This window comes from Nerophis lumbriciformis, linkage group LG20 (assembly GCF_033978685.3).
Source record: "Nerophis lumbriciformis linkage group LG20, RoL_Nlum_v2.1, whole genome shotgun sequence".
Lineage (NCBI taxonomy): Eukaryota > Metazoa > Chordata > Actinopteri > Syngnathiformes > Syngnathidae > Nerophis > Nerophis lumbriciformis.
In genome coordinates this window covers 26,608,432-26,634,630 of record NC_084567.2, presented here as the reverse complement: position 1 = coordinate 26,634,630, position 26,199 = coordinate 26,608,432, and the positions used below count along the sequence as shown (strand labels likewise).

At 38.8% G+C, this 26,199-nt stretch overlaps 1 protein-coding gene across 1 annotated transcript in view; it reads left to right on the top strand.

Annotated features, from left to right (window-relative positions):
• The first annotated feature begins 311 nt into the window (after positions 1 to 311).
• The window catches only part of mapkap1 (MAPK associated protein 1), a 31,164-nt gene continuing 5,276 nt past the window's right edge, over positions 312 to 26,199 (top strand). The window contains exons 1-8 of the mRNA XM_061980715.2: positions 312 to 548; positions 6,606 to 7,080; positions 13,143 to 13,232; positions 15,805 to 15,953; positions 19,628 to 19,800; positions 19,876 to 20,052; positions 22,441 to 22,550; positions 23,027 to 23,134. Coding sequence (XP_061836699.1) covers positions 6,798 to 7,080; positions 13,143 to 13,232; positions 15,805 to 15,953; positions 19,628 to 19,800; positions 19,876 to 20,052; positions 22,441 to 22,550; positions 23,027 to 23,134 — 1,090 coding nt within the window. The 5' untranslated portion in view covers positions 312 to 548; positions 6,606 to 6,797. The remainder of the gene's footprint in view (positions 549 to 6,605; positions 7,081 to 13,142; positions 13,233 to 15,804; positions 15,954 to 19,627; positions 19,801 to 19,875; positions 20,053 to 22,440; positions 22,551 to 23,026; positions 23,135 to 26,199) is intronic.

The window sequence follows — 26,199 nt, the reverse complement described above, 5'->3', positions numbered from 1 at the left end:
TGTCAAAAAGTTTGGACACCCCTGCATTAAAGCAGTAGTATGTGAGGCCAAAATATATTTCGTGATTAATCTGTGTCCATACGTGGTTGATCAAATATTTTCTCCAGTGATAATCACATGTGTTAATGCGTAAACTTTGACAGGCCTACTAGGAAGTAATAATTATCTCCATTATATCCAAGATTAATTTCTACGCTATTGTCCTTTTGAAAAATATTGTATATGCCTACTGTATATGTGATTATGTATGTATATGCAGATTAAAAAACCCAGTGTAACTACTAATTTGTTGTGATTGAACAGCATGTGATTGCTGAGTCCGATCCTCCCCACCAGAAGATGGCAGTGCTTAGACAGGAAGCTCATGTAGCATTTCCGGTCAACGAAGAAGAAGCAGCTGTTAGCGGTAGCATCACAGTAGCCTGGTTCACATTACCAAATCGCAGCATTTCTTCTCTTAGTCAGATGCGTTTTGAAGAAAATCATCAAATTAATTGTAGAAAACAGTTGCAAATCAACAGTGGAGTGTCACGTCCAACTGAAACAAGGTAACCAAATTATTTGTATTTTACGCGAACAATTGCCGTGTTTGTTGTTGACATGACATAATGTACTGAACTGTGTTCATTTCCCACGTTATTAAAATGCGACGTCATTAACATGTTGGTATTTAACAACCTTTACGTACAAGTACAACACGCCAAACGAAGTAATATCTCCTTGTTGATGTGCAAAATGGAGGAAGTACGACGAGCTTTCCCTCAACCCAGAATGTCTTGTTACAATATAATAGATCTAAACAAAGCTGGCCTTGTTCATTTTCTTCGTCATTTTGGTATATAATATTATATTTCATGCCTACACATCCATCACTTCTTGGTACTTTCTCATCCAACCTCAAGCAAAGAATGATAGCATAACGCAGTGGTTCTCAACCTTTTTTCAGTGATGTACCCCCTGTGAACATTTTTTTAAATTCAAGTACCCCCTAATCAGAGCAAAGCATTTTGGTTGGAAAAAAAAAGAGATAAAGAAGTAAAATACAGCACTATGTCATCAGTTTCTGATTTATTAAATTGTATAACAGTGCAAAATATTGCTCATTTGTTGTGGTCTTTCTTGAACTATTTGGAAAAAAAGATATACAAATAACTAAAAACTTGTTGAAAAATAAACAAGTGATTCAATTATAAATAAAGATTTCTACACATAGAAGTAATCATCAACTTAAAGTGCCCTCTTTGGGGATTGTAATAGAGATCCTTCTGGATTCATGAACTTAATTCTAAACATTTATTCACAAAAAGCGAAATCTTTAACATCAATATTTATGGAACATGTCCACAAAAAATCTAGCTGTCAACACTGAATATTGCATTGTTGCATTTCTTTTCACGGTTCTTTTTGACAGACATTTAAAAAAAATCTCACGTACCCCTTGGCATACCTTCAAGTACCCCCATTTGAAAACCACTGGCATAACGTATGACATAACCACAATAGCCTACTAGTTTGTAAAAAAATAAATAATAATAATAATAGCAGAGTAAGCCAACATTAACAAGCCCATCCATCCATCCAATGTTCTACCGCTTGTCCCGTTTGGGGTCGCGGTCCTCTTAATTACGTCAATGAGTTGCAATGACTCTGAAAATGGATGTAAATTTAGTAAATGAGCATTACCCCTTTGGCTGACAGTGTAGTGCAAACCTGGGCAATTGTTTTGACTCTGGGGCCAAATTTTGAGGAAAAAAATGTGTCTGGGGGCCGGTATATTTGATTTTTAGGAACACTAATACAAAACCTCACAATAATGTCTGATTAAATGCGAAAAACGTTATGACAGACCGCCTTAAAAAACGGAATGGAATTTTAAATTTTTTTACTGAATGTGCATGAAAAAAAAGAATGTGGCATTTACAATATTAACTATGAACGATAAAACACTGAATATTGACAACATATGGACATCACACCCCCTCTTGATTGACATATCTTACAATGAGGCGAAACACAACAAAAATGCAACAAACACAGTGAAATATGAACGCGAAGGGTAAAAAAATACCTCACCTACAATCTGATACATCTGATACATCACTAAGCTTCAGAACTTTGTTGTAAAAATCTCCTTCCGTGTCTGTCCCTGACACCCACATTTTAGGCTCTGGAAACACTCTGTGGAAACGCTCCCCACCTACACTGCTTGGTGCCTCGTCTGAGCTGCTGTGACTTACATTACCATAGTAACTAATTAGATGACTATAGTAACCCGTATATCATGCAGATTCCAACCATTGAAAGACTTAGTAAAGTTGAAGACTTACGGTCCTTAGAAAACATCACTGCACATCATAATGGCAGCTACATATTCCATCTTAAACATCTAAAAAATATATTTGGGAATGTCCGGCGGTCCAGATTGAAAAGCTTAACAGGCCGCATGTGGCCCCCAGGCCTTAATTTGCCCAGGTCTGGTGTAGTGGAACGTTACTTTTAACACAGTGCTACTCAAACTAGTACAGGGTTCGACAATCGAAAATGTTGAAAGAGCCATATTGGGACCAAAAATACAAAAAATTAATCTGTCTGGAGCCGCAAAAAAATTTAAAGACTTATATAAGTGTTATAATGATGGCAACACATGATGTAAGTGGCTAATTAGCTATATTAGCCTACTATCAAAATGACTGTGTCGCAGGCTGACGCAAATCTTCGTTGACAGAAATGTTGAGATGTGATATTTATTCTACACATTTTACAACATTGGAAACAATTAGTAAAACTTCTCAGAGGGTTAGATAACTCCTGGAAATAACTGTCTTAGACTTCCCAAAGGTATAGATGTGTGTAACCTACTCAGTGGCCTAGTGGTTAGAGTGTCCGCCCTGAGATCGGTAGGTCGTGAGTTCGGCCGAGTCATACCAAAGACTATAAAAATAGGACCCATTACCTCCCTGCTTGACACTCAGCATCAAGGGTTGGAATTGAGGGTAAAATCACCAAAAATTATTTCCGGGCGCGGCCACAGCTGCTGCTCACTGCTCCCCTCACTTCCCAGGGGGTGATCAAGGGTGATGGGTCAAATGCAGAGAATAATTTCACCACACCTCGTGTGTGTGTGTGCGACAGTCAATGGTACTTTAACTTTAACTCTGTGTGTCCAAGTTAAAGGAAACGGCAGACTGTGTTCTTCGAATGGATTTAATACAATCTTTGCAAGCTGGCTAACGTTTGCTGTGGTCTGGAACAACATGGCACACTAACAACTATCTGAAATGCAGCCAATATTACATACAGATAATGTTCATGAAACATGGGAAAAATAAACCAAATACACAGAGGGCATACGTAAAGAAAATTAAATGAGCTCAAATATACCTACAAACGAGGCATAAGGATACAATATGTACATACAGCTAGCCTAAATAGCATGTTAGTATTGATTAGCTTGCAATCATGCAGTGACTAAATATGCCTGATTAGCACTCCATAACAAGTCAATAATATCAACAAAGCTCACCTTTGTGCATTCATGCATAAACGTTTGGTGGACAAAATGAGAAAAATAAGGAGTGGCGTAAAACACATCTTTCTGTGGCAGCGTCGGAGAAAGTTATACATGTAAATAAACTGTTGAGTCACAGTCGACACAACGGTGAGTTCAAGGGCCGCTGAAATTAGTAGGACAAAACAGCGCTCGCCAAATACTCATCAGTGAAGCTTGAACACAAACATATTAAACAGTGGGCTTTCTAACAATTTGGACGGTTTGTGTCGTTTTTGTCCTCCTACAGAAACCATATTACAACAAAAAATAATTTTTTCAAAAGCTCCATGGAGCCACCAGGGCGCCGCTCAAGAGCCGCATGTAGGTCTAAGTATATATTAAAACAAGGCAGAGGTTTTAATTAACAAGTATTTTTATATATTTTTGGCCACTTTTACATTACACACAGTTTTGAACAGTAACACTGTGTTGAACATTCGGTTCCCACGCGTGTTGAGTAATAGAAATGACAGAATGAGACAGTTTTGTTTCTGTCTTAACCGTTCATTTTGCCGTGGACTGTGGCTTACAGTAGTCGGATAGTAACGACTTCCATTGAAGACTGATTAAACCTTTGATAACGGCTCAAGTCACAAAATTACAATATTAAAGTAAGTGATTCTTTGGCGTACCGCTAGTCAAGTAGTACCACTGTTTGAAAATAATAACAATAATAAAAACATTATAAAATTCTATTTTATGAATAAAATTGGCCCTAGTGTGTGAATGTTGCCCGTCTATCTGTTTTGTACAAGCGGTAGAAATGGATGGATGGATTGATTATGATTATTTTATTTTTTATTTTGGCCTTCTTGTTTTTTTCTGTAAAACACTTTAAATGGCCTTGTTTACGAATTGTCTCAAATAAACTTTCCTTGCCCTAAAGTTTAAACGTTTAAAACAATAATGTTCAGTTTAGTGTCTTTTCAATTTTCAGTGTATATTTTTGTATTAGTCAGGAGAATGCTGATTCTCATGAGGTTAACTGACAATTTAGATTTTAATCATGTAAATCAGGGGTTCTTCACCTTCTTGACATCGGGGCCAAACTTTGGCACGACAGAGGGTCCCGAGGCCCACTCAAATATCACCACTCAGTTAGTAATCTTACTCTTGATTTTAATCATATTCAATAATTATGTCTCACCTACTTACAGTTTACAACTGTGTCAAATAATATGGAACCATTTGTTAATCACATAGATTATTTTTTATACATAAACCTTAGGCGTAGGTCAGGCTGATTAGAAAAATAAGTACTAAGCAAATATACTGCATCATAGGCTCCAGCTCAACCCCGAAAGGGACAAGCGGTAGAAAATTAATGGATGGAAGAAGGGACTCATAAATATCCGAAGAAAAATAAATGTAAATACGATTATGTTATGCTAAAATAAATAAACAAAATTAATACTGACTATGTTTCTTAAAAATACAGCTGAAACCGAAAATACAGCTTTACCACTTTAGTCATAATTTTTGCGCTTAAGATACTTTATCTCCAGATTGCCTGTTTGTTTAGTATTGTCATTACTGCCACAGGTGGTGGACAAGTGTATTACAACTGGTATGGTTGCGGCCCATACGGACCACACCTACGGCATAGCATTATTGTGAAAAAGACACTGCGGTATTTACAATATTGTTGCATCCTTAGGGATTTTTGCTGTGCGATTTGGACAAAAATATATGTCCTGGTTAGTGCTGGACAACGTGCCCCCATGTACAGAAAGGGATGTCATCAAAATGGCAGCCCCAGTGGCTACAAGCAGCATGCAAAATGAATGAATGAATGAAGCGTTCCTACGCCGAGACGTGATCTTCACAAAGAGGCATGTTTAGCATTTGTAAACCGAAAATGACGCAAATTGAGGCTTTTGTGAATCGAGGTTCCACTGCAAATTGCAGGTAAGTAAATTAATAGTAAGTATCAAGAAAGAATGAGATTCTTTATCATTAAAAATAAACAATAAGTAACAAATAAGAGAAAACAAGAGAAAAGTATGAAAGATAAGTAAGGTACATAAACACTGTAAAAGATACGATGGTGGTTACAACGCTTGAGGAGAAGCTGTTTTTTGTTTGTTTTGCTTTTAAGATACCTGAACCATGAACGATGAAGGTAAAGGGGCAAAACATAGAGTGACGTGGGTGATCGAGAGCTTATGCGATGCTGCTGGCTTTCTTTCTGTTCTTTGTGGAAATACACAGGTATCTGTATCGACTACTGAAATTCTGGTATCGATACATTACTGCGATCCCTCCCCTGAAGTCCCCTCAAATGTGTGTTGTGTTAGACTGGCATAGGAAAAAAACATAATTGGACATAAAAGACTTCATCCAGGCCAACCGAGGCCAAGCCCACTCTCCATACACTTCCAGAGACGCTCGGCTTCAACACTGTTTAGTACACTGTGACGCTACGAGAATGAATGAAAACAAAGTTGAGTGTCTGGGGCTTTCAGCCCGGGACATCCCTGGTTTAGTCAATAAAAGTACATATTTAACCACTTGCTTTTTTTTTGGACATCTTAGGAAAAGCTTATTTTCCCTTGGAGTCTTAAAACAATCTCCACTGATGAATAGTTATGTGCATGTGATTTCTTAGTTTTTCATTTTTAAGGAATTTGTAAACATAAAAAAAATTTCTTTAATGCGGTACTATTGTTCCTAGAATTTTGAGGAAGAAAATACATTTATTCCATTTTGGAATAAGGCAGTCACATTCCAAAATGTAGGAAAAATTAAGCACAGTGAATACTTTGTAAATGCACTGCATTTTCCCTCGGTATGTTGAACACGTACTATATATGAGGGCTGGGCGATATGGACGAAAAAGTATATCTTGATATATTTTTACTTAAACTCAATAATCGATATATTTTCTGGTGAAAATATTTATATAAATATATTCATTTTTGAGCGAGATTCACTGAAATTACACTGAATGACAACTGTACTGTAAACAGTCAGTGGCACTCTTATTAACCCAATTAGTCAAGATCTGATGTATCTATACTTTTTGCTTAATGAATATCCATTTCTGTCTTAACAGTTATCTGCAGTGTTCCTGTCTTGGAGCAGAGCAAAAATCAAGAAAGGAAAATGGAAATGACAATTGCTTTTCACGTTTCCACACCTTCTACATTCTCATCTAATTAAAAGGGAACCTATGATGTAATAGACAAGTGGGATCGACAAAGACAACCAATACATAACTAAACTCAGTCTTCATAAAAGTGAAGCAATGGCCTTTTTGGACAATCCAGGCATTATTCTGGCCCACATCAGACAATCTCATGTAACCAGTGATGACACAGGGATGTGTGAGATGGTTCTAATCGACCAGGATGTGGATTTGGAGAAGTGCCAGCTGGCCCTGGTACCTGGCAGCAACTGTGGTTCAGTAACGTTAGATTCTTTAAGTGAGGGAGTCAGCACAATGACAGACAGTCACACTTGTGACCTCTCCCAGTCTATGGACATTACCTCCAGCTGGGACTTTGGTATCCGTCGACGCTCCAACACAGGTAGGCCTATTTTAACGGACCGCCCAGTTTGCGGGACAGGGTTTTTGTGGTTTTTTTGTTTGTTTGTTTGCTAAAGCAAGAGCACATACAAGTCCTAATTTATAGCTGTTGAAGGGTTTGTGTGACCAATCTGGGCTAGTTTTTCAATTGTACAATGTCTAGTAATGTGAAGTGATCACAGAATACAACTAGTGTTTGCAAAAAGTAGAACGCTAACAAAAACGAGCACATTTCTTGGACATTTCCCTGGACATAAGGCTATTTCAAATAGTTTGAAAACGACACCTGGCTGGGTTATATTATATAATAATAATTTCAGTTACTGTACTTTAAGCTCCTTTCAAATTGAAAAATCACAGCCAAAGTTGACCTGACCTGTGAAATGTTGACGAGAACCTTTGACTGATGCCAAGTCCAATGTTGGCCTGGTACTTTGCAGGAGTGATAGTGAGATGCATACCAAATTGTGTGTTATGGATGGTTGCAACAGGCCAATGCATGTGCAGTGGTACCTTGGGATACGACTTTGTTTTTTGTGATGCAGCTTTTATCTCGAAAAACTTGTATTGAGAAACAGCGTTGCCAATTGAAATGAATTGATGCTAGCATGCCCAAAAAGAGCACAATTTTAACATGTAACATGTCTTTTACAAAGAAAAACTAACTTTTAAATAATAAATATTGTATGAAAAAAACTGTAGAATCTAGTACAAATAATTAAAGTAGTTTTATGAAGTACTGTAATAATAATGTACAGCAATTACGAGGCCTGGGACGATAACAAATTTTGCTTGACGATATTTATTCACTATCACATTCGTTATGCCAAATAGCGGTGGGGAGGCTTGTAACCCGAATTTAAATAATTTACATTTAAATCCCTTCCCTGTGGTCCAGTTAATATATATTGAATATGCTTTGGTGTAACATTTGCATACATTTTGCTCCACAGTCACTTTTATAACCCGTTTTTTGAGCGTCTCTGCAAGATGTTCGATTGTGCAAGCGTTCCCAGAATACAAATGAAACCCTGCCCCACTCCAAAAGTATCAGAACTTATGTTTTGAAAATGTACACTGTTTAAATGTGTGTCTTCAAGTTGTCACCACATTTTTGTCCCCAGACACGGTCAAAAATAAACTTCATAAACATTATATAGATTCACCCGGTCACAACATTAGGTACACCTTCACTCTCGCCAATAATTTAGACTCTCATGACAAATGCTGGTGTTATTAAGCGCAAGACCGAGATTAGATGAAAATAATACTTTATTTCACCTTTTTTTTGGTGTTTCCTCATAGTCTGAAGCTATGAAGGAGAATCTCCTCCCCCTCTGGATGAGAGCTTTACTTAATGTCTAAATAAGGGTTTCCATTTTGCTGTGACGTGACGACATAGCCAGATTGCAAACCCTGTGAACCAAGGCATCCAAAACTGTGTGTAAGCTCATGACAAAATGCATTGACCTTATGATTTGATGCTTTGGCATTGTTTAACCCGCTTATCCATCTTTTCAACAAATGTTATAAGTCTGAAAAAACAAAATTCATCATAGACATCCCGAAAAACTTAGTATCTTGAGGTATTTTCTTTGCAGTAAATACACTTTGTTGAATGACAATAACATGAGTGAATACAGATTGCAATGAAATGTAATTGCCTATATTTGGGTTATTTTACTTTGTAAATCAATAAGTATGAGAACTACTGATAAAACAGCCAGGCAGTGTTGAATGTGCGCTCGCTCAGCCAAGCAACCTTCCCCACAGCTTCCAAATTTCTACTATATATAATATAATCTTGGTGGCAAGAAAGCAGTTACAGTGTGTGATACCTTGAAACCTAGATGACTACATACCGTCATCCTAACTAGTCTTGTCAAACCACACATCTCAGTCACCCTCCCAAACACCAAACTCTTTTAAAGGTGAACTGCACTTTTTTGGAATTTTGCCTATTGTTCACAATCAATATGAATGATATGCAACCTATATATTAAATAATTTGATCAAAAGTCCTCTTACAATGTAGCCTATAGGAGCTGTTCAACTCTGCCCATAGAGCCCCTAAAAAACATCCAAACAAGCGTTTTTCGTGTCGTTCTCGCCAGTTCCAGGTCATATGTATCACCAGCCTGTCCAGGTGAGATGCATGATTTATGATTTACAATAAACTTACAGGGAGCAGGGAAGCAAGAAAGCAGCAGAGCACTCCTTGATGTATACATCGGCATAAAGGAAGTGATCACGTCGCCGCTATAAATGGTCTGTGTTAGCGCTTATATTAACAATATCACTAATACTTGGTTATTATTCAAATCACGAAATGTAAATTGAGTATTGTTGGTCCTTTTTCAATGGTTATTTATCATTTTTTATGGGCGAAATAATGGAGCTCGCATTTGCTCCTGGAGCCCCCATTGGCTCCACTGTAAGTGGACTTTTATTTACGTTTATTTAATATTTAGATTGCAGTGAAAGAAATATCTATTCATGGTCATGTCTTTCATAATGATTGTGAACAAAAAACACTGCACAGTAGAGATGCGCGGTTTGCGGGCACAACCGCGGAGTCCGCGGATTATCCGCGAATCGGGCGGATGAAATTTAAAAAAGTTAGATTTTATCAGCGGGTCGGGTCGGGTCGGGTCGGGCGATTGAAATAAAAAAAAATTAGATTTTAAATAGATTCAGGCGGGTGGCAGTTAAACCAATTCGGAAATATGATGTAGCGGCTAGCTACGGGGTGTTAGCCAATGGCTTTGGCTGGGGGGCGGGACTTCCGGGCAAGTTAGGGAAGTGACGTTGTTGACAGGAAGTGTTAGTTCGAGTTTTGCCGGGAAAGAGACATTGGAGCTGTTGTGTGGTTGCATTGCATCTTATTACAATAAATACGAGACAAACGAATAAGTCTATGAGCCTACGTTCCTAGGAACATTACAATATATACATAGTTAAATGTTGTTACCCACATACGAAAAACGAGCAGGCACCTGCTGCATATGCCACAACAGAAGAAAAAAAAAAGAAAAGAGATGGACACTTTTACGGAGCGGAGAAGGCCCCCGACGCCTCGCCGGGGTCCGGGACCGAGGCCCCTTCCCCCGAGAGGGCCCCACCGGGAGCCGTAGCTGAGGCGATCCGCGAGAAGGGCCCGACGCACGTCCAGGGTCACCACCGCGCCCACCGCACCGACACCCCGCCTCGTCCGCCTTCGCCGCGGCCGGCGTCACGCGCAGCAGGTAAGCAGCTTACCTGCCTGCCACCCCCGTGGCCGGGGGCGCGTAACAGGGGTCACTCCGCGCGCAGTGCGCTCACGAAAGGGGTGGGGCTCACCCTGGTTGATATAGACAGCAGCTAGGACGGTGGCCATGGAAGTTGGAACCCGCTAAGGAGTGTGTAACAACCCACCTGCCGAATCAACTAGCCCTGAAAATGGATGGCGCTGGAGCGTCGGGCCCATATACCCGGCCGTCGCCGGCAGCGAGACGCGCTTGGAGGTGCGCTCAGCGCGGCTCCCATATGATTGCGCACTGGTGTGCGTCTGGGTCGTGACAGCGTGGCACGCGAATGTCTGTGCTGCGTTGGATCAGTCTCCTTTCTTTAACAGGCAAAAGCTTTATAACCTCACTAATGCCTTGCATCGTCTATATTAGATATATAACAACGGGCGGGTGCGGGCGGATGCGGTTCTGATCAAATGTTAGATCGGGTGGATTGCGGATGGTTGACGACTTTCTGATGCGGATGAAATAATTGCCTATCCGCGCATCTCTACTGCACAGAGAATTTTGACCCACAATTGACCCATCTAGACCACAATGACACCAATGCAAAAACCCGGCACAATGATTTCATTCAATTAAGTCAAACATAATTGACAGTTCACATCAAGTTATCTCAAGACACTTTACAAATGATGAATTGTTTTAAGGAGGAAGTATGGTTAATGCTGGAGTTGACAACCGTGCGAATGCAGTGTTGGGTTTGAACACTGCTGTTGGCGTGGTAAGTTTGGCAATAAAGCTCCAAAAAAGAATCAGCTGCACATATTTTTAGAATTGGATTACAAAAATGTTACTATTCAGTATGTAAAGCTCAATGTGGAGATGAGATTATATACTGGTCTTCTCAGTTAAACATTTTAAATGCTTCATTGGTGACCGAACAATTGTTTTCAGTATCAGTCAAAAATTTAAGACAAGTTCATTTAATTATGTGAGATATGAAAGTAGGGGTTTACTGATCGATTGAGCACCAATCAGTATCGGACGATTTTCGTGAAAAGTATGTGATTGCCATTGCCGATTAATGGCAATGGCAGATCCCCTCTGGCTGACACTGTATTTATTTTTAATCCCCCAGTTGACTAGCTAGCAGCTACAGTAATTGTTTATCTCCATACTCAGAAATAGTGCATCGTAAGTTTAAAATGTGTAGAGGAAAGTGTGTTACAGCAGAAGGTAAGCAGCAATTAACAGGGAATTAGAGTTAGAGGGAGGAAAATCTAACCGCTTTTAACTGTTAATGTGTCAACATTGTCGCAGCCAGAAGTGCACTACATAGAGTTATCCATATATTGGTGGTGTTGACACCAAGGGTAATATCTCTACAGTATATGATCGATACCAGAGTGATTAGGTTGTTATTTTTGTTTTCTCAAAATAATTATTTTTTTGTTTTGTTAATGTTTACAAATTCAGTGAATACTTCCTTGGACATGAGGTCAAAAAGGATTTCAGTGCATAATAAGATAGTCGTTTTTATTTTATTTTTTTGGACAAATTGTGAGCAAGTCTTTAAAACATGTTGAGATTCAGTTTAAAGCTCCTGCCTACTTTTATCTTCCTAAAATGTGTCTTTTTATCAATTATTATTTATTTTGTGATCTTCTTAAATCTATTGGTGATTGCATGTACTGTAGTTGTATTTGTGTTGTTGTTTTTTGTTTTGTTTTTTACAAATAAAATATAATGTTCTGACTTGAGTTGCATTTTTTGCAACCATAGACTGCATTAAGAACTGCACTTTTTTATTGTCATTTATTTATAAAGGCTTCAGTTTTGTTTTTTACACATTTTAAATGCATGTGCTCCATTTTTGTCACGTTTTATTATATTGTTTAAAAATGACTGTTTTCAGGAAAGACATTTCAAAATAAAACATTTTAGAGCTGTAATTAGAATACCATATTGTGATTTTGTGGTATTTTTATGATATTGTAATTTTAGGCTTAATGTATCATACCGTCAGAATTTCACACCTACCATGCCTACCGACAATACAAAAGCACTATGGAAAGTTATGTTCTCTATTAGACCCAGTGTCTTCTGCTAATGACAGCTAGCACACTGTCTACATACATAGCTAAATGAGCTGAAATGATCACAGTAGCCCTGAGCGTATCTGATGCACACAGCGTTTGGACCAACCAATTGGAGAACATATATAAAGGGGAACTTGAGAAAAAGGGGTGAAAAATGGAGACACCAAACTGTATATGTAAAGAAAGCCCAGCATTTAAATCATTCCAATGTCAGACTAGCTGTGCAATGCACTGGTCGCAAGTCTGTCAAGCTATAAATCTTCAAAGAGATGACCATAGAAAATGCCTTGATTTGTATCTGATTTCTTTATTTTGACTATCGGTGGATGTCAATGGGGTGTGATGAAAATGAGTTTTAATCGATGGAATTGAAGTGATTTTGGGGTGTTTTGAAGGGTTAAATTGGTATGGTTTTGGAGTGTTCAAAGGTTTAGGCTCTCTCTCCCTTGTGGTAAGATAGGGGTGAGAACCTTTGGTCAATATCTGCGGTTCTGGTTAGAAAGAAAGCTGTGGTGCTTCAAATGGGTATTAAGAACTGATCTGCTGTGGCTGTTTTATCAGGACTTCAACAAGATAACCATGAGAAACCCGGGGCTGCTGGTAAGATAAGAGGGATGATCGAATTTAAGATCCATTGTATGTGTCTTATTCACACTTATTTTTTTAGTGGCTGCTTTGCATATTTTCTTAGTTTGGAGTCCAACTGTAGTTTTGTAATTGTGCTTATTTTTCAGCCCAAAGACTCGAAAGACTAAGGAAGGAGCGTCAAAATCAAATCAAATGTAAAAATGTTCAGTGGAAAGAAAGGTCATCCTCTCAATCAGGTAATGTCCAATCACCTTTACATTTTCTACTGTTTTGCAATGGTTTTCTTTGTATTGCATTTTTATTTTTAATAGTTGTACATTATAAAAACATTAATTAAGGTTGTTTGAACAAATTAATCACAGTTTTCAAATTGATTAGTCTAATTTATCAACATTTGCTGAAGTAAGCCCACTCTCATTGTGCTGCACTGCACTAATACAATTTGTTTTGTGGTGTGGTTAGCGATTGATGTCTTCCCCCGAACTCATTCCTACGCCCCTGGCTTCCCCTATTTGAAAGACCAGCAGCCGCCACTGGTATATGCTCTGTTACATTCTACAATAAGCAGCAACAATTGAAAAACAGAGAAACGATATAAGAAAAAATACATGTTAATGCTAATTAGGAATAACACTAATTTGTTCTTAAATGTATAAACAACATTTTATTTAACCTTTTTAAAGAAAATTGTTTGGATTACGCTAATTATATGATGATTTCATATTGACCACGCCCCTAGCAAAGCCCCCACCTTCACAAGTATATTGGCAATCTGGGTTAAACCCTGATTATTTTTTAGTGTTTGTGGCGGGCATTATGTCGTAATCTGTTCATTGTCTGTCTTTTTTTCCTGCTGATTAAAGAACAATCACTTTGAGAGACACTAAGAGAGCACATCTTGTAGGTTAAATGAATTGAATGAATAGCTACGTTTTAGCTCAGACAGCAATGTGTTTACACTGTATAAATTTAGATTGGGGTAAGTTGTTTCCTAATGATGAAATCGTTATTGGCTCTTGTTTTCATGTTGGCATTTAAGATAGCGAGCTGGCCAATCAGTCCGTGAATTTATCAAAGTGCAGTTATCCCTTTCACTTTTTCGATAATTTTAATTTAATACGATAATACTACTTGCTGGAGTTTTACCGCAGTTAGGGACTGTTTATCTCTAATGACATCATTCTTTATTACCAACTGGTGGCAAACAAATGAAATGAAAATATGTAATCTCGCTAAACATTCTACACATCATGATATAAGAACATTTAGTACTTATTAGTCCTTCCCTACAAGATTTGTGAGCGCGCAAATTCTACCCATTCCTGCGAGTTATTCGCAGCCTCGCAACTTTGTTCAATGCCTGCAACTTCCCCGCAGTCAATCAGCGTCATTTTTGCCAATGGAACTGTCCAATCAAAACTCCTTTTTGTTTCTTTTGTAGACGAAACAGGAACAAAAATATGTAATAATATATCACCTTTTCATTGCTCAAACGGCACAATACCTACTTCCTGTTCCTATATACAGGGCTAAGCTTTCTGGGTAATGTAGTATATAAACATTTATTTCCTAGTTTACACGTGTTCGTATATATTTAACATTTATGTATCAATGGTAAGACAATTAAGAACACATTTTCATTGGCAATGCTGACTTAGCAAAGAGGCAGCATTTACATGACAGAGATGTTGAAGTGTGATGATAATCTCTCATCGGCTCCCATTTACCAACAACAATTAGCACTTTCGATCACTCAACAGTTCACAAATGCTCTTAAACATGTTTGAACATATATTCATTTTTGTGATGAGCAAACACTTTTCAAGAGTAAAACTTGCAGTACACCGAGAATGCCTGCAACTTGTGGACGACAGAGCAGACAGCAGACAATAAAGAAGCCTTTGGTGGTGTTTCTTTGTAATATTATAAATAGTCATTACTATTATTAGTTAAAATGAGTTAAAACAGTACAGTAATTTGCTATCGAGCTCTGAGTATGTGCTTTTACTAGTAAATTTCATGCCCCAATGTGTCTCATGTTTGCTCGTATGACAATACCGTTCCTTGAATCAAGTGTCTCCTTTTTAACTCTGTGTGGTATAAAACGAGTAAGACATCAGTAGAGTATTTGTTTTACTATCCTGTGCTTTTTTAAAATTAAGGTTACAAGGAACACTAAAAACATTGATAATAAAATCATAAGTTGATTCAATGTAGATGAAAAACATTGTTTTAAAACATTGCAACATTAGTCTTGTTTTCTGTAGTTGTTGTCCAATTAAGAACTGATACCAAAGAATACCGGTTCTCGGTATACATCCCTAGCAGGGCCCCATGAACAATGAATACAGTCAAGTTGTGTGTGTTATGCCTTGTGTGTCCAGCATATTAACTAAATATAACATCCAATTAACTTGTTTTACTTTCACTTTTCGACAACTAGTTCCATTATTGCTGTCTGCAATTTTCTGTGTTTTATGAAAATAAAATACATTTATTTTATTACTGCTATTATTGATATTACTATCAAACTGCTCTTTTGTGACAGGTTCCCAACCAGTGCTAATTAATCGATCATTTTAAGCCATATATGCACTGTAGTAACACACATTTGTAAACTGTATTTATGAAAAAGTAGTAGCAGTAGTGTTTTTTTACTTGTACTTCAGTTGCTGAGGAATTGAAGTACAAAGATTAAATTGTGCTTATGCAGTATACATTTTTAATGTACTTGTTGTCAACATATTTAATTGTTATTTATGTACACCATTTTAACTGTCTATCATGTTTTTTTTTCCTTCTTTCAAGTGGAGGATTTGGGGTCATTTTTTGAAAAACGTGATTTTAAAGACAAACAGCGGTCAACATGTATGAAATCCACCCTTTCTCTTCGACTGGAGCAGTGTCCCCAGCAGCTTAACAACCCCTTCAATGAATACTCAAAATTTGATGGCAAGGTGAGTTCTGTGGTTATCCAGCTGTCCTAGAGCATGATAGCATGAGATAATTTGTGTTTTATGTCATAATTTAAAGAGGTTTCACCACTTGTTGGGCCTTTAATATTTTGAATCAGGATATTCATTAAGCATATATGCTATATATGGCCAACGGTGTAATGTGGCCAACTAAGGTATTAAATCGAAGTCGGTAAAATAATGGGACTTACATTTTCTTTGAGGTGCAAGGCAGTTGTAAATGATTGTAAATTGTTTTTTAAATGTTGATCAGTTATTAAATAACGTAATTCTGGCGGGCAATAAAGTTAAAACGCTCAAATGCAGAAACCGTGACAAATTGGCATACCTGTCTCGATGCCTTGTAATACCATCTTCTTCCGCTTATCCGAGGTCGGGTCGCGAGGGCAGCAGCCTAAGTAGAGAAGCCCAGACTTCCCTCTGCCCAGCCAATTTGTCCATTTCATCCCGTGGGATCCCAACGCGTTCACAGGCCAGCAGCGAGACATAGTCTCTCCAATGTGTCCTGGGTCTTCCCAGTGGCCTCCTATCGGTCGGACATGCCCTAAACATGAACCACCTTATCTGTCGTCTCTCAATGTGGAGGAGCAGCCGCTTTACTCTGAGCTCTTCTCAAATGACATAGATTCTCACCCTATCTCTAAGGGAGAGTCCCACCACCCAACTAATTTCAGCTGCTTTTACACGTGATCTTGTTCTTTCTGTCACAACCCAAAGCTCATGACCACAGGTAAGGATAGGAACGTAGATCGACCGACTCAGCTCCTTCTTCACCGCAACGGATTGATATACTGTAGGGTCCGCATCACTGCAGACGCAGCACCGATGCACCTATCGATCTCACAATTCACTCTTCCCTCACTCGTGAACAAGACTCCAAGGTATTTGAAATCCTCCACTTGGAGCAAGATCTCTTCCCCAGCCCGGAGATGGCACTACCTCCTATTCCGGGCGAGAGCTATGACCTTGGATTTGGAGGTGCTGGTTCCCATCCCAGTCACTTCACACTTGGCTGCAGAGACCTAATCCTCCAGCCACCAAACCGAATCCCCTGACAGCGCCTAAAAATTATGTTCATAAAAGTTATAAACAGAATTGGCCCTGGCGAAGTCCAACCCTACCTGGAAACAGGTCTGACTTACTGCCAGCAATGCGGACCAAGCTCTGAGCGGATCCCTATTATCAGGCGGCCCGATATCCCATATCCGTTGAGCGCTCCTCAAAAGACTTCCTAAAGTACACTGTCTAATGCCTTCTCTAAGTTTACAAAGCAAATATAGACTGGTTACTCAAAGCAAATATAGACTGGTTAGGCAGAGAGTATAGAGCTAGTCTACAATTCCACGACCAGGACGAAAACCACACTTCTCCTCCTGAATCGGAGGTTCGACTATCTGGTGGCGTAACATCCTCTCCAGTACACCTGAATAGACCTTACCGGGAAGACTGAGGAGTGTAATCCCGCGATAGTTTAAACACATCCTTCCCACAGCATCCAGAGCCTTAAAGAACTCAGGGATGATCTCATCCATCTCCGGGGCCCTGCCACCGAGTCGCTTTTTAACTACCTCAGCTCCATAGATAGGAGAGCCCACCACAAATTTCTCAGGAAGACGTGTAGGTGGGATAGAGGATATTTTCAAAGTATTCTCTCCACTGAACCACAACATCCCAAGTACAATATAAACAATATAAAGTTTGCCCAACGATAGAGCTTTTAGTACACTCTTCTTATCGTGAAAATACATGTTTTTGACACATTCTGGCTGTGTCCCGAAAATCTGACTGAGACAAGCAAACAAACGCATCCTCAATGCAATGTTGCGTCTTTGCTTGCGGGCTAATGCCGCTCCACAGTGCAAAGCTGCTTCTAAATCAGTAATACTCGCCTCCATGGCAGCAATTAAACTGTGTTTCTTACAAGTTTCATTATCACTGGAGGACTAGAGCAGTGTTTTTCAACCACTGTGCCGCGGCACACTAGTGTGCCGTGAGATACCGTCAGGTGTGCCGTGGGAGATTATCTAATTTCACCGATTTGGGTTAAAAATATTTTTTGCAAACCAGTAATTATAGTCTGCAAATGATGTGTTGTTGTTGAGTGTCGGTGCTGTCTAGAGCTTGGCAGAGTAACCGTGTAATACTCTTCCATATCAGTAGGTGGCAGCAGGTAGCTAATTGCTTTGTAGATGTCGGAAACAGTAGGAGGCACCGTGCAGGTAAAAAGGTATCTAATGCTTAAACCAAAAATAAACAAAAGGTGAGTGCCCCTAAGAAAAGGCATTGAAGCTTAGGGAAGGCTATGCAGAACGAAACTAAAACTGAACTGGTTACAAAGTAAACAAAAACAGAATGCTGGATGACAGCAAAGACTTACTGTGGCGCAAAGACGGCGTCCACAATGTACATCCGAACATGACATGACAATAAACAATGTCCCCACAAAGAAGGATAAAAACAACTGAAATATTCTTGATTGCTAAAACAAAGTAGATGCGGGAAATATCGCTCAAAGGAAGACATGAAACTGCTACAGGAAAATAACAAAAAAAGAGAAAAAGCCACCAAAATAGGAGCGCAAGACAAGAACTAAAACACTACACACAGGAAAACAGCAAAAAAAGTCCAAATAAGTCACGGCGTGATGTGACAGGTTGTGACAGTACACCTACTTTGAGACAAGAGCTACATTGATGCATGATTGGTTATGGTTTAAATTCAAATCCAACAATTGCGACAACTTTTTACTGTCAACTGAGTTTTGTTTTTTAATGATTTCTGCTGGTGGTGTGCCGCCGCATTTTTTTAACGCAAAAAATGTGCCTTGGCTCAAAAAAGGTTGAAAAACACTGGACTAGAGGGCAAGGAATAGATGAATATGCTACACTACACACCGTAAGATGCAAAAAAGCATATAAAACTGTAAACTTAAATGTAAACAGGGGTGGGTGGAAACAAATATCGACAGTGATGATACAAAGTAAAGTATCAGGTAATGGTCGATACAACAGTGATTACATCAATTTTTTTTTACTATCAACAAATCGTTTGTCGTTTTTGTTATCGTTTACACACTTAGAAAATAAAAGCCAATAGCAGTTTTTGCTTTTTTTAAATTATTTTGCACTATTGCCTTTATTATACTATTTGTATGTAAAAAAAAAAAAAAAAAAAAGGAAATCAGGATATAATTTTGATACATATTTGATATTGTGTCATCGTTATTCTGGGTTTTTGTGTCATTAAAATTGTGATCAGAAATCCATCCGTCCATTTTCTACCGCTTGTCCCGTTCGGGGTTGCGGGGGGTGCTGCTGCATTCGGGCGGAAGGCGGGGTACACCCTGGACAAGTCGCCACCTCACATTCACACACTCGGACCAATTTAGCGTCTGATCTTTAAAATATCTTAGAAATGTTAAATACTAGCATTGGTATTGGCAAAACTGCCCCTTTAACTACTTGGTATTGTGTGATGCAGACATGCTTGCTATAGTGCCACTATGCAGTTGTATAGTCCTGTTCTGTTCCAATAGGACTTCCCTTGCCTGTTGTGAAATAGGTGTTATCCTGAAATGGTAAAACACTGCCTATAATAATAATACCGGTAATACATCTTCTTTTGTGCTCCCTACTCTGTTTTTACACTTTCTCTAGGGCCATATTGGCACAACAGCTACCAAAAAAATAGACGTCTACCTCTCGATGCAGATGGCTCAGGAAAAAGTTCATCCTATGACAGTGGTAACCATTGCTAATGCCCGGGTTCATGATCTCATCGGGCTTATCTGTTGGCAGTACACAAGTGATGGGCGAGAACCTAAACTTAAGTAAGTACAAATATTCTAGATCTAAGTGTAAGATTGTTTTATGTAGGACCCATACATCTACTCTCTTTTCTTTAGTGAGAACGTGAATGCATATTGCCTACATATTGCGGAAGATGATGGTGAGGTGGATACAGACTTCCCTCCTCTAGACTCCAACGAGCCAATACACAAGTTTGGCTTCAGCACTCTGGCATTGGTGGAGAAGTACTCCTCACCTGGCATTGGTTCGAGGCAATCACTGTTTGTCAGAATGTAAGAATTGTTTCGCAATGTTTACATTTTATCGTAATGAATCAAGCTTTAAAAAGTGATGCAAATGCAACTACATAATATTATAACACAGTAGTACCTCGATTTACGAGCTCAATCGGACAAAACACTTAGATCGCAAATGAGTGGCGCCTTTTAAAATTAATTGAAACCAATTTAATTTTGTGCTTGCCCCCTGACGCCCATACAACACAATTCATAAATAATAAATATTGTTGGAAAATCATTACATTACCATGCTCTACAAACAAGTACAATAGTTTTATAAAGTATTGTAAAAATTATGTTTAGCATTTACTTTGGATACTGTCAGAGGGCAGGGTTGGAAAGAAAACAAAAACTAACTAAAATGAATGCTCGAAATTTAAAGCATAACAAAAAGCCGAGAGACAAAATACTCAGAAATTGGGGAACTCGTAAGATAAGGTACCACTGTACTTATTTTGACTAACAAAGCAACTGGACTGCTTGGAAAAAGTTTCGCCGCTCATCCGAGTAGGCTTCATCAGTTTGTGCTCATAGACTTAGATTGGTCAGATCTAGTCCAGCGGCTGGTGCCAAAACCCAAATATTTATACTTCAAAAACCAAGAGGGTGTGCCTGGGCAAGGATGGTTTCGCGCTGTCAGAGTGAGAAAAACAACTTTTTTAATGCAAATGAGCAATCCTAACTGTCAAAGCCAACAACGGTTAGCGTTGAGGTATTGTGTGGCAGAACGATCGCTGTGGATCGACTACTCCCAGTCCAAAATAGTCAGAATCCTTTGCGTAAGCATTCCATTCAGTTGTAAACAAGTGGCACAAATGGCATTCTGGTCACCCTCTGACCAGAATGTTTCTTACTGCTGGTATTTGTTGGAGGCTAAATTGCATAGTCTTTTAGGAATGATTGAAAGGACGGTGTTGTATGTGGGAAACAGGTGGATTGGCAGACCACCTCCTCTGTTCAGGGTTGGTTCCTTGACATAGATGGCTTCCCTCACTCCTCTTTTGTACCATCCGTCCTCCCTGTTCAGAATCTGTACGTTTTTGTTATCAAAGGAGTGCTATTTTTCCCTCAGGTGCAGGTAGACAGCTGAGTCTTGGCCTGAAGAGTTTGCCCGTCTACGCTGTGACATGCGTCGGCTTAGTGGTTGTTTTGTTTCCCCAATATATGAATCCGTGCATTAATCATTACACTGGATAGCATACACCAGATTGTTTTTGTGGGTGTGGGGTGTCTGGACTTTCGAATGCACCAGTCTCTGTCTCAGGGTGTTGCCGAGTTTGAAATGTACTGGGATGTCAAATAATTTTGAGTTTCTCAGATAGACCTGATGCATATGGAATGACAATATTTTTGCGTCTGTCACCTTTTTCCTCCTTATCCACTCTGTTCTTATAATTTCTGGAACCGGATGCATTTTTCACAAACGAATAGCTGGGGTAACCTCAGGTTTTGAGGCCTTCACTCAAATGCCAATGCTCTTTCTCTTTGGCCTGTGGGCTGGTAGAAACATTATCAGCTTTGTGTTGTAGGGTTCTGATAACACCCAGTGTGTGTTCCAGTGGGTGTTGTGAGTCAAACAGTAGGTATTGATCGGTATGTATGGGTTTTCGGTAAACCCCAACATGGAGGCCCCGGGTTTCTCCAAAGTGAACATCACAGTCCAAAAAAGGCAACTTACTTTCTTTGACATCCTCACGTGTGAACTTGATGTTTTTGTCCACTGAGGTAATGTGCTCCGTGAAGGCTTGCACTTCTTGGTTTCTGATTTACACCCATGTGTCATCCACATATCTGTACCAATGACTTGGTGCTGTTCCCTTAAAATAGCTCAAAGCTCCCTTTACATGTCCTCCTTGCAAAGGTCTGCTACTGCCTTCCAAAAATACGCAAGGATGGGGCTCCCCTCATACCCATTGTCAGCAGCATTAACTCTGTGACAATAACATCTTGGCACTTTTGGTTGGCAAAACTTAACAGCATGTCCAAAACTCAATCGACTTTGTAGCGAAGATCAGAGATCTAAAACTGAACAAAAATGAAACTATAGTTTCATTCGACAAAGCCTCCCTGTTCACCTGTATTCCAACCCCGGATGCAGTAGAGACAGTGAGGCAATGTCTACTAGGTGATCGCACCTTACAGGATAGATCCACACTAAACCCTGAACAGAATTGCCTTTAGCTGGAACTTTGCCTTAACACCACATACTTTTAATTCATGGGAACTTATTGGGGGAGAAATTATTGGGGCCGCAATAGAGAGGTTTGGCTGCATTTGCTCGTGGATCAATTACTACCTCTCGTCCACTGATTTAAAATCAGTTCTAATGACCTGAGGAGATGTACTGAAATATTCCTAACCTTTCATCTTTGTCCATTTTAGAAATGCAGCTCAGGGTTTTTCCTTAATCCCAGTGGACAGTCTGAAAGTAACCATGAAGGACATTCTTCAGAAAGCTCTAAAAAAGAGAAAAGGCTCACAGAAAGGATCAGGTAATGTTTATTTCCTATTACACATAGGTAGTGCTAAAAATGGGCCAATTAAAAACGTATGGGACCTGTAATTTTTGTAATCCATTTGCAATACTCAAGTCTATCAGCATGGGGCAGCAGTAGCTAGCCTGCCTAAACCAAAAACAAAATAAGTTGTACACATGCAGTCATGCATATGGTGTTTGTGTCTTTGTATATTGTACAAAGACAAACACACACTCTAGCCACGTCTCTCCCAAGGCCAAAACATTGGGAATGTCTTCCAGAATACATTTCTCAAAGCATTTTTCAAAAGCTAATTTCCACTAGTAATTAGCCAGCAATTTTCTCTAAACAACACACGCTCACATTTGGATTGTCTTGTGGAAGGATAAATAATTTGGGGTGTATTTGACTTTCAGAATCAACTGTCACTAAAATGTGTTTTCACCCATACCAGCATAAATTCTCAAAGTTTGCTCTTGTCCTTTAAAAAGGGCCGATGTATCGCCTGGAGAAGCAAACGCACCCAAACATTGCAGTAGACCTAGATTCAACACTTGAAAGCCAGTTCACCCTGGAGTTTTGCCTGGTCAGAGAAAACAGTAAGTGATTCCAGAATTTGCATTATTATTGTATGCACTATACCACAGGTGTCCTGACTTATTAAATTATTATTATTATTTAAATTATCTCACGTTAGCTGGTTATTGTCTGCTGTAATGTGGTTCCTATTAGCCTTCTGTTGAAATGTACAAAGCATGTGTCCGTGCTAACCAGGCTAACACATAACGTAAAGAAATGTTAGCTAATGGTTCTCCATTGTTTAGTTAGAACTAAACCTAGAACGACCGTATTTTCCGGACCATAGAGCGCACCAGTAAACAGTATAACTATACACCGCGGATACGTTGTGAAATTAGTTATTGACACAGAAAGATTTTGTATATGTTTATTCGCATCCCTTAATTGTTTCCAAATGGTGTATGTAATACGGCAGTAAAACAGCTGATCAAACAAAACAGATGTCATCGTCATGGCTCTCCAATCAGCCAAACAGACTCAATAACTCTACATTGACGTCTTAGTGAATTTACTGAAGAATTTGGGAAACTGGAACAATACAAACAGAATGCCATTGTAAGGTAATAATACTAACACAGACACTCGTAAACGTGTTAGCCTATTAGCTAATGCTAAAAATGCTAGCTTCAATAAATTGCAATAGCATGTACAAATGTGCATGGAAACACTCTTACAGACATTACACATGGGACTGTTTAGTAAGTCAGAATTGTTTTAGTTATACTGTAAAACATACAAACGTTGCTTGGAGTGATGCATGAAGAATTCATACGAATAGAAACACTTTGGACGATTAGAAGACAGAACGGCACTTCTACATCCAGTTCAAAGCTTTAAACAGCACTTGTAGGTATTCACTCAGCAGCACCTGCAGTCCAAAAGATGGTGCCATAGCACAAACAATAACACACCATTTTAAAGGGATCTGCATTTTTTTTGGAATTTTATGAATGACGTGACGACGGATATATTTTTTTATTAATGCATTCTAACACGTAAATAAAAGTCCGCCTACAACAAAGCCAATAGGAGCTCCTCTATTCTGCCCATAAAACCCAATAACCATCCAAAAACCGCAAACAATACTCCATTTACATTCCATAACTTGAATATTAACCAAGTATTAGTGATATTGTTAATGTAAGCACTAACACAGACAAACTTTTTATAGCGGCGTCCTGATCACAAACTTGTGTGCTGATATTGACATCATCGAGTAGTGGGCTGCTTCCTTGCTTGTGGAAGTTTATTGTAGATCATAAATCATGCCTCTCACCTGGATGGTAGAAGGATGAGGACGTATTCCGACATGTTGGTACAATTTGACAGCCAATTTGGACCCTGGAATGGCGATAACGACATGAAAAGACTTGGTTCCACCCCCATACTAAAGTATTTCTGATTCTGATTTTCTTTGCGAGGATTATGAGTCATTCTTCATCTAGACAAGACTATACCAAGATTCTATCAATCGGCTACCTTAGGACAGCAGTCATTGTCTAGTAAGTGATGTTTTATTATGTTTGTTGGCTCTAATGAAGTCTGCAGTGAGTAATAATCCGTGATGTTGTAAAAAAAGCCAAGGTCGTAATGGATTTTTTAAATTAATGTTCCGCGTATGCTTAAAATGAACAAAATGCATAAATATTAAATGTTATTATAAATGTGCCCATCATTACGGACGGCGTGGCGCAGTGGGAGAGTGGCCGTGCGCAACCCAAGGGTCCCTGGTTCAATCCCCACCTAGTACCAACCTCGTCATGTCCGTTGTGTCCTGAGCAAGACACTTCACCCTTGCTCCTGATGGGTGCTGGTTAGCGCCTTGCATGGCAGCTCCCTCCATCAGTGTGTGAATGTGCGTGTGAATGGGTAAATGTGGAAGTAGTGTCAAAGCGCTTTGAGTACCTTGAAGGTAGAAAAGCGCTATACAAGTACAACCCATTTATCATTTATTTATTTATTACATTACATACTGTATATACTTACAGTGTGTATATTAAACCTTAATGGTGAATGTTTTTAAGGGCTTTTAGGCAGAATAGAGCGACTCCCTCCATTGTAAGTGGACTTTTGATCGCATTTATTTACTATTTAAAATGCACTAAGAAAATAAAAACATACCGGTATGTGTTCTTTTCTTACATAAGGATTGTGAATAATAGGCATTTAAAAATTTTTTTTTGCAGTTCCCCTTTAAGTGTCTTTGCATGTGTTTAATGAAAACAATTTACTTTATAGCTGTCAGTGAAGAAAAATCCATAAATTAGCGGCACTTTTCATCAACCGCAGGGTTCAAAGCGCAGAAAAAAAGGAATGGCTTAAAGCCTGGAGTTTACGGTAACATTAAGAGAACATTGGCCTTAAGGCAGCATTTTTGAACAGTCTGTGTTAATTTACTTCACAAACAGTACGTAAAGTACGACCCATTTACCATTTACCATTTACCAAATAACCGAGGTTTGGACATTTTTCCATTGATTCATGTTTATTCCACGTTCTAATCATGATGAATCGGCAAATTATTTTTCCCACCTCTAATACTCTGTAAAAACAACCATAGATTTTACGGTAAGAAAAAACCTTGGCAGCTCAGTTGCCACAATTTTACCGTACTGTATATATAATATGTAAATATTACATATATGATATATTTTATATTGCTACTATGGTACATTTTTAGTCTACTTTATACCTGCATTATATTTTCCATCCTTTGTAACCGAGCTACTGTGTGGAACACTTTCCCTTGTGTGTCAATAAAGTTTGTCTGAGTCTAAATAAAAAATTAGTAGTGCCATTTTGTCATTTACATCAATAAGTTGTAAAACCAACGTATAATTTTACCTTAAAATTGTGGTGACTGAGCTGCCAGTTTGCCAGCATATACAGATATTGTTTCTACAGTGTACGTAAAAAAATATGATTATCAAACGAATTGGCAATTGTGTAACATTATCATTAAGGTAATCCTTATGCATATGTATTCATATATTATTTACTGTTACATAACTGCTATTTGACCCTGAATGAAAACAAGTTTGACACCAATGCTCTACACCAAATTAAAGCAAAATAAAAACATTTT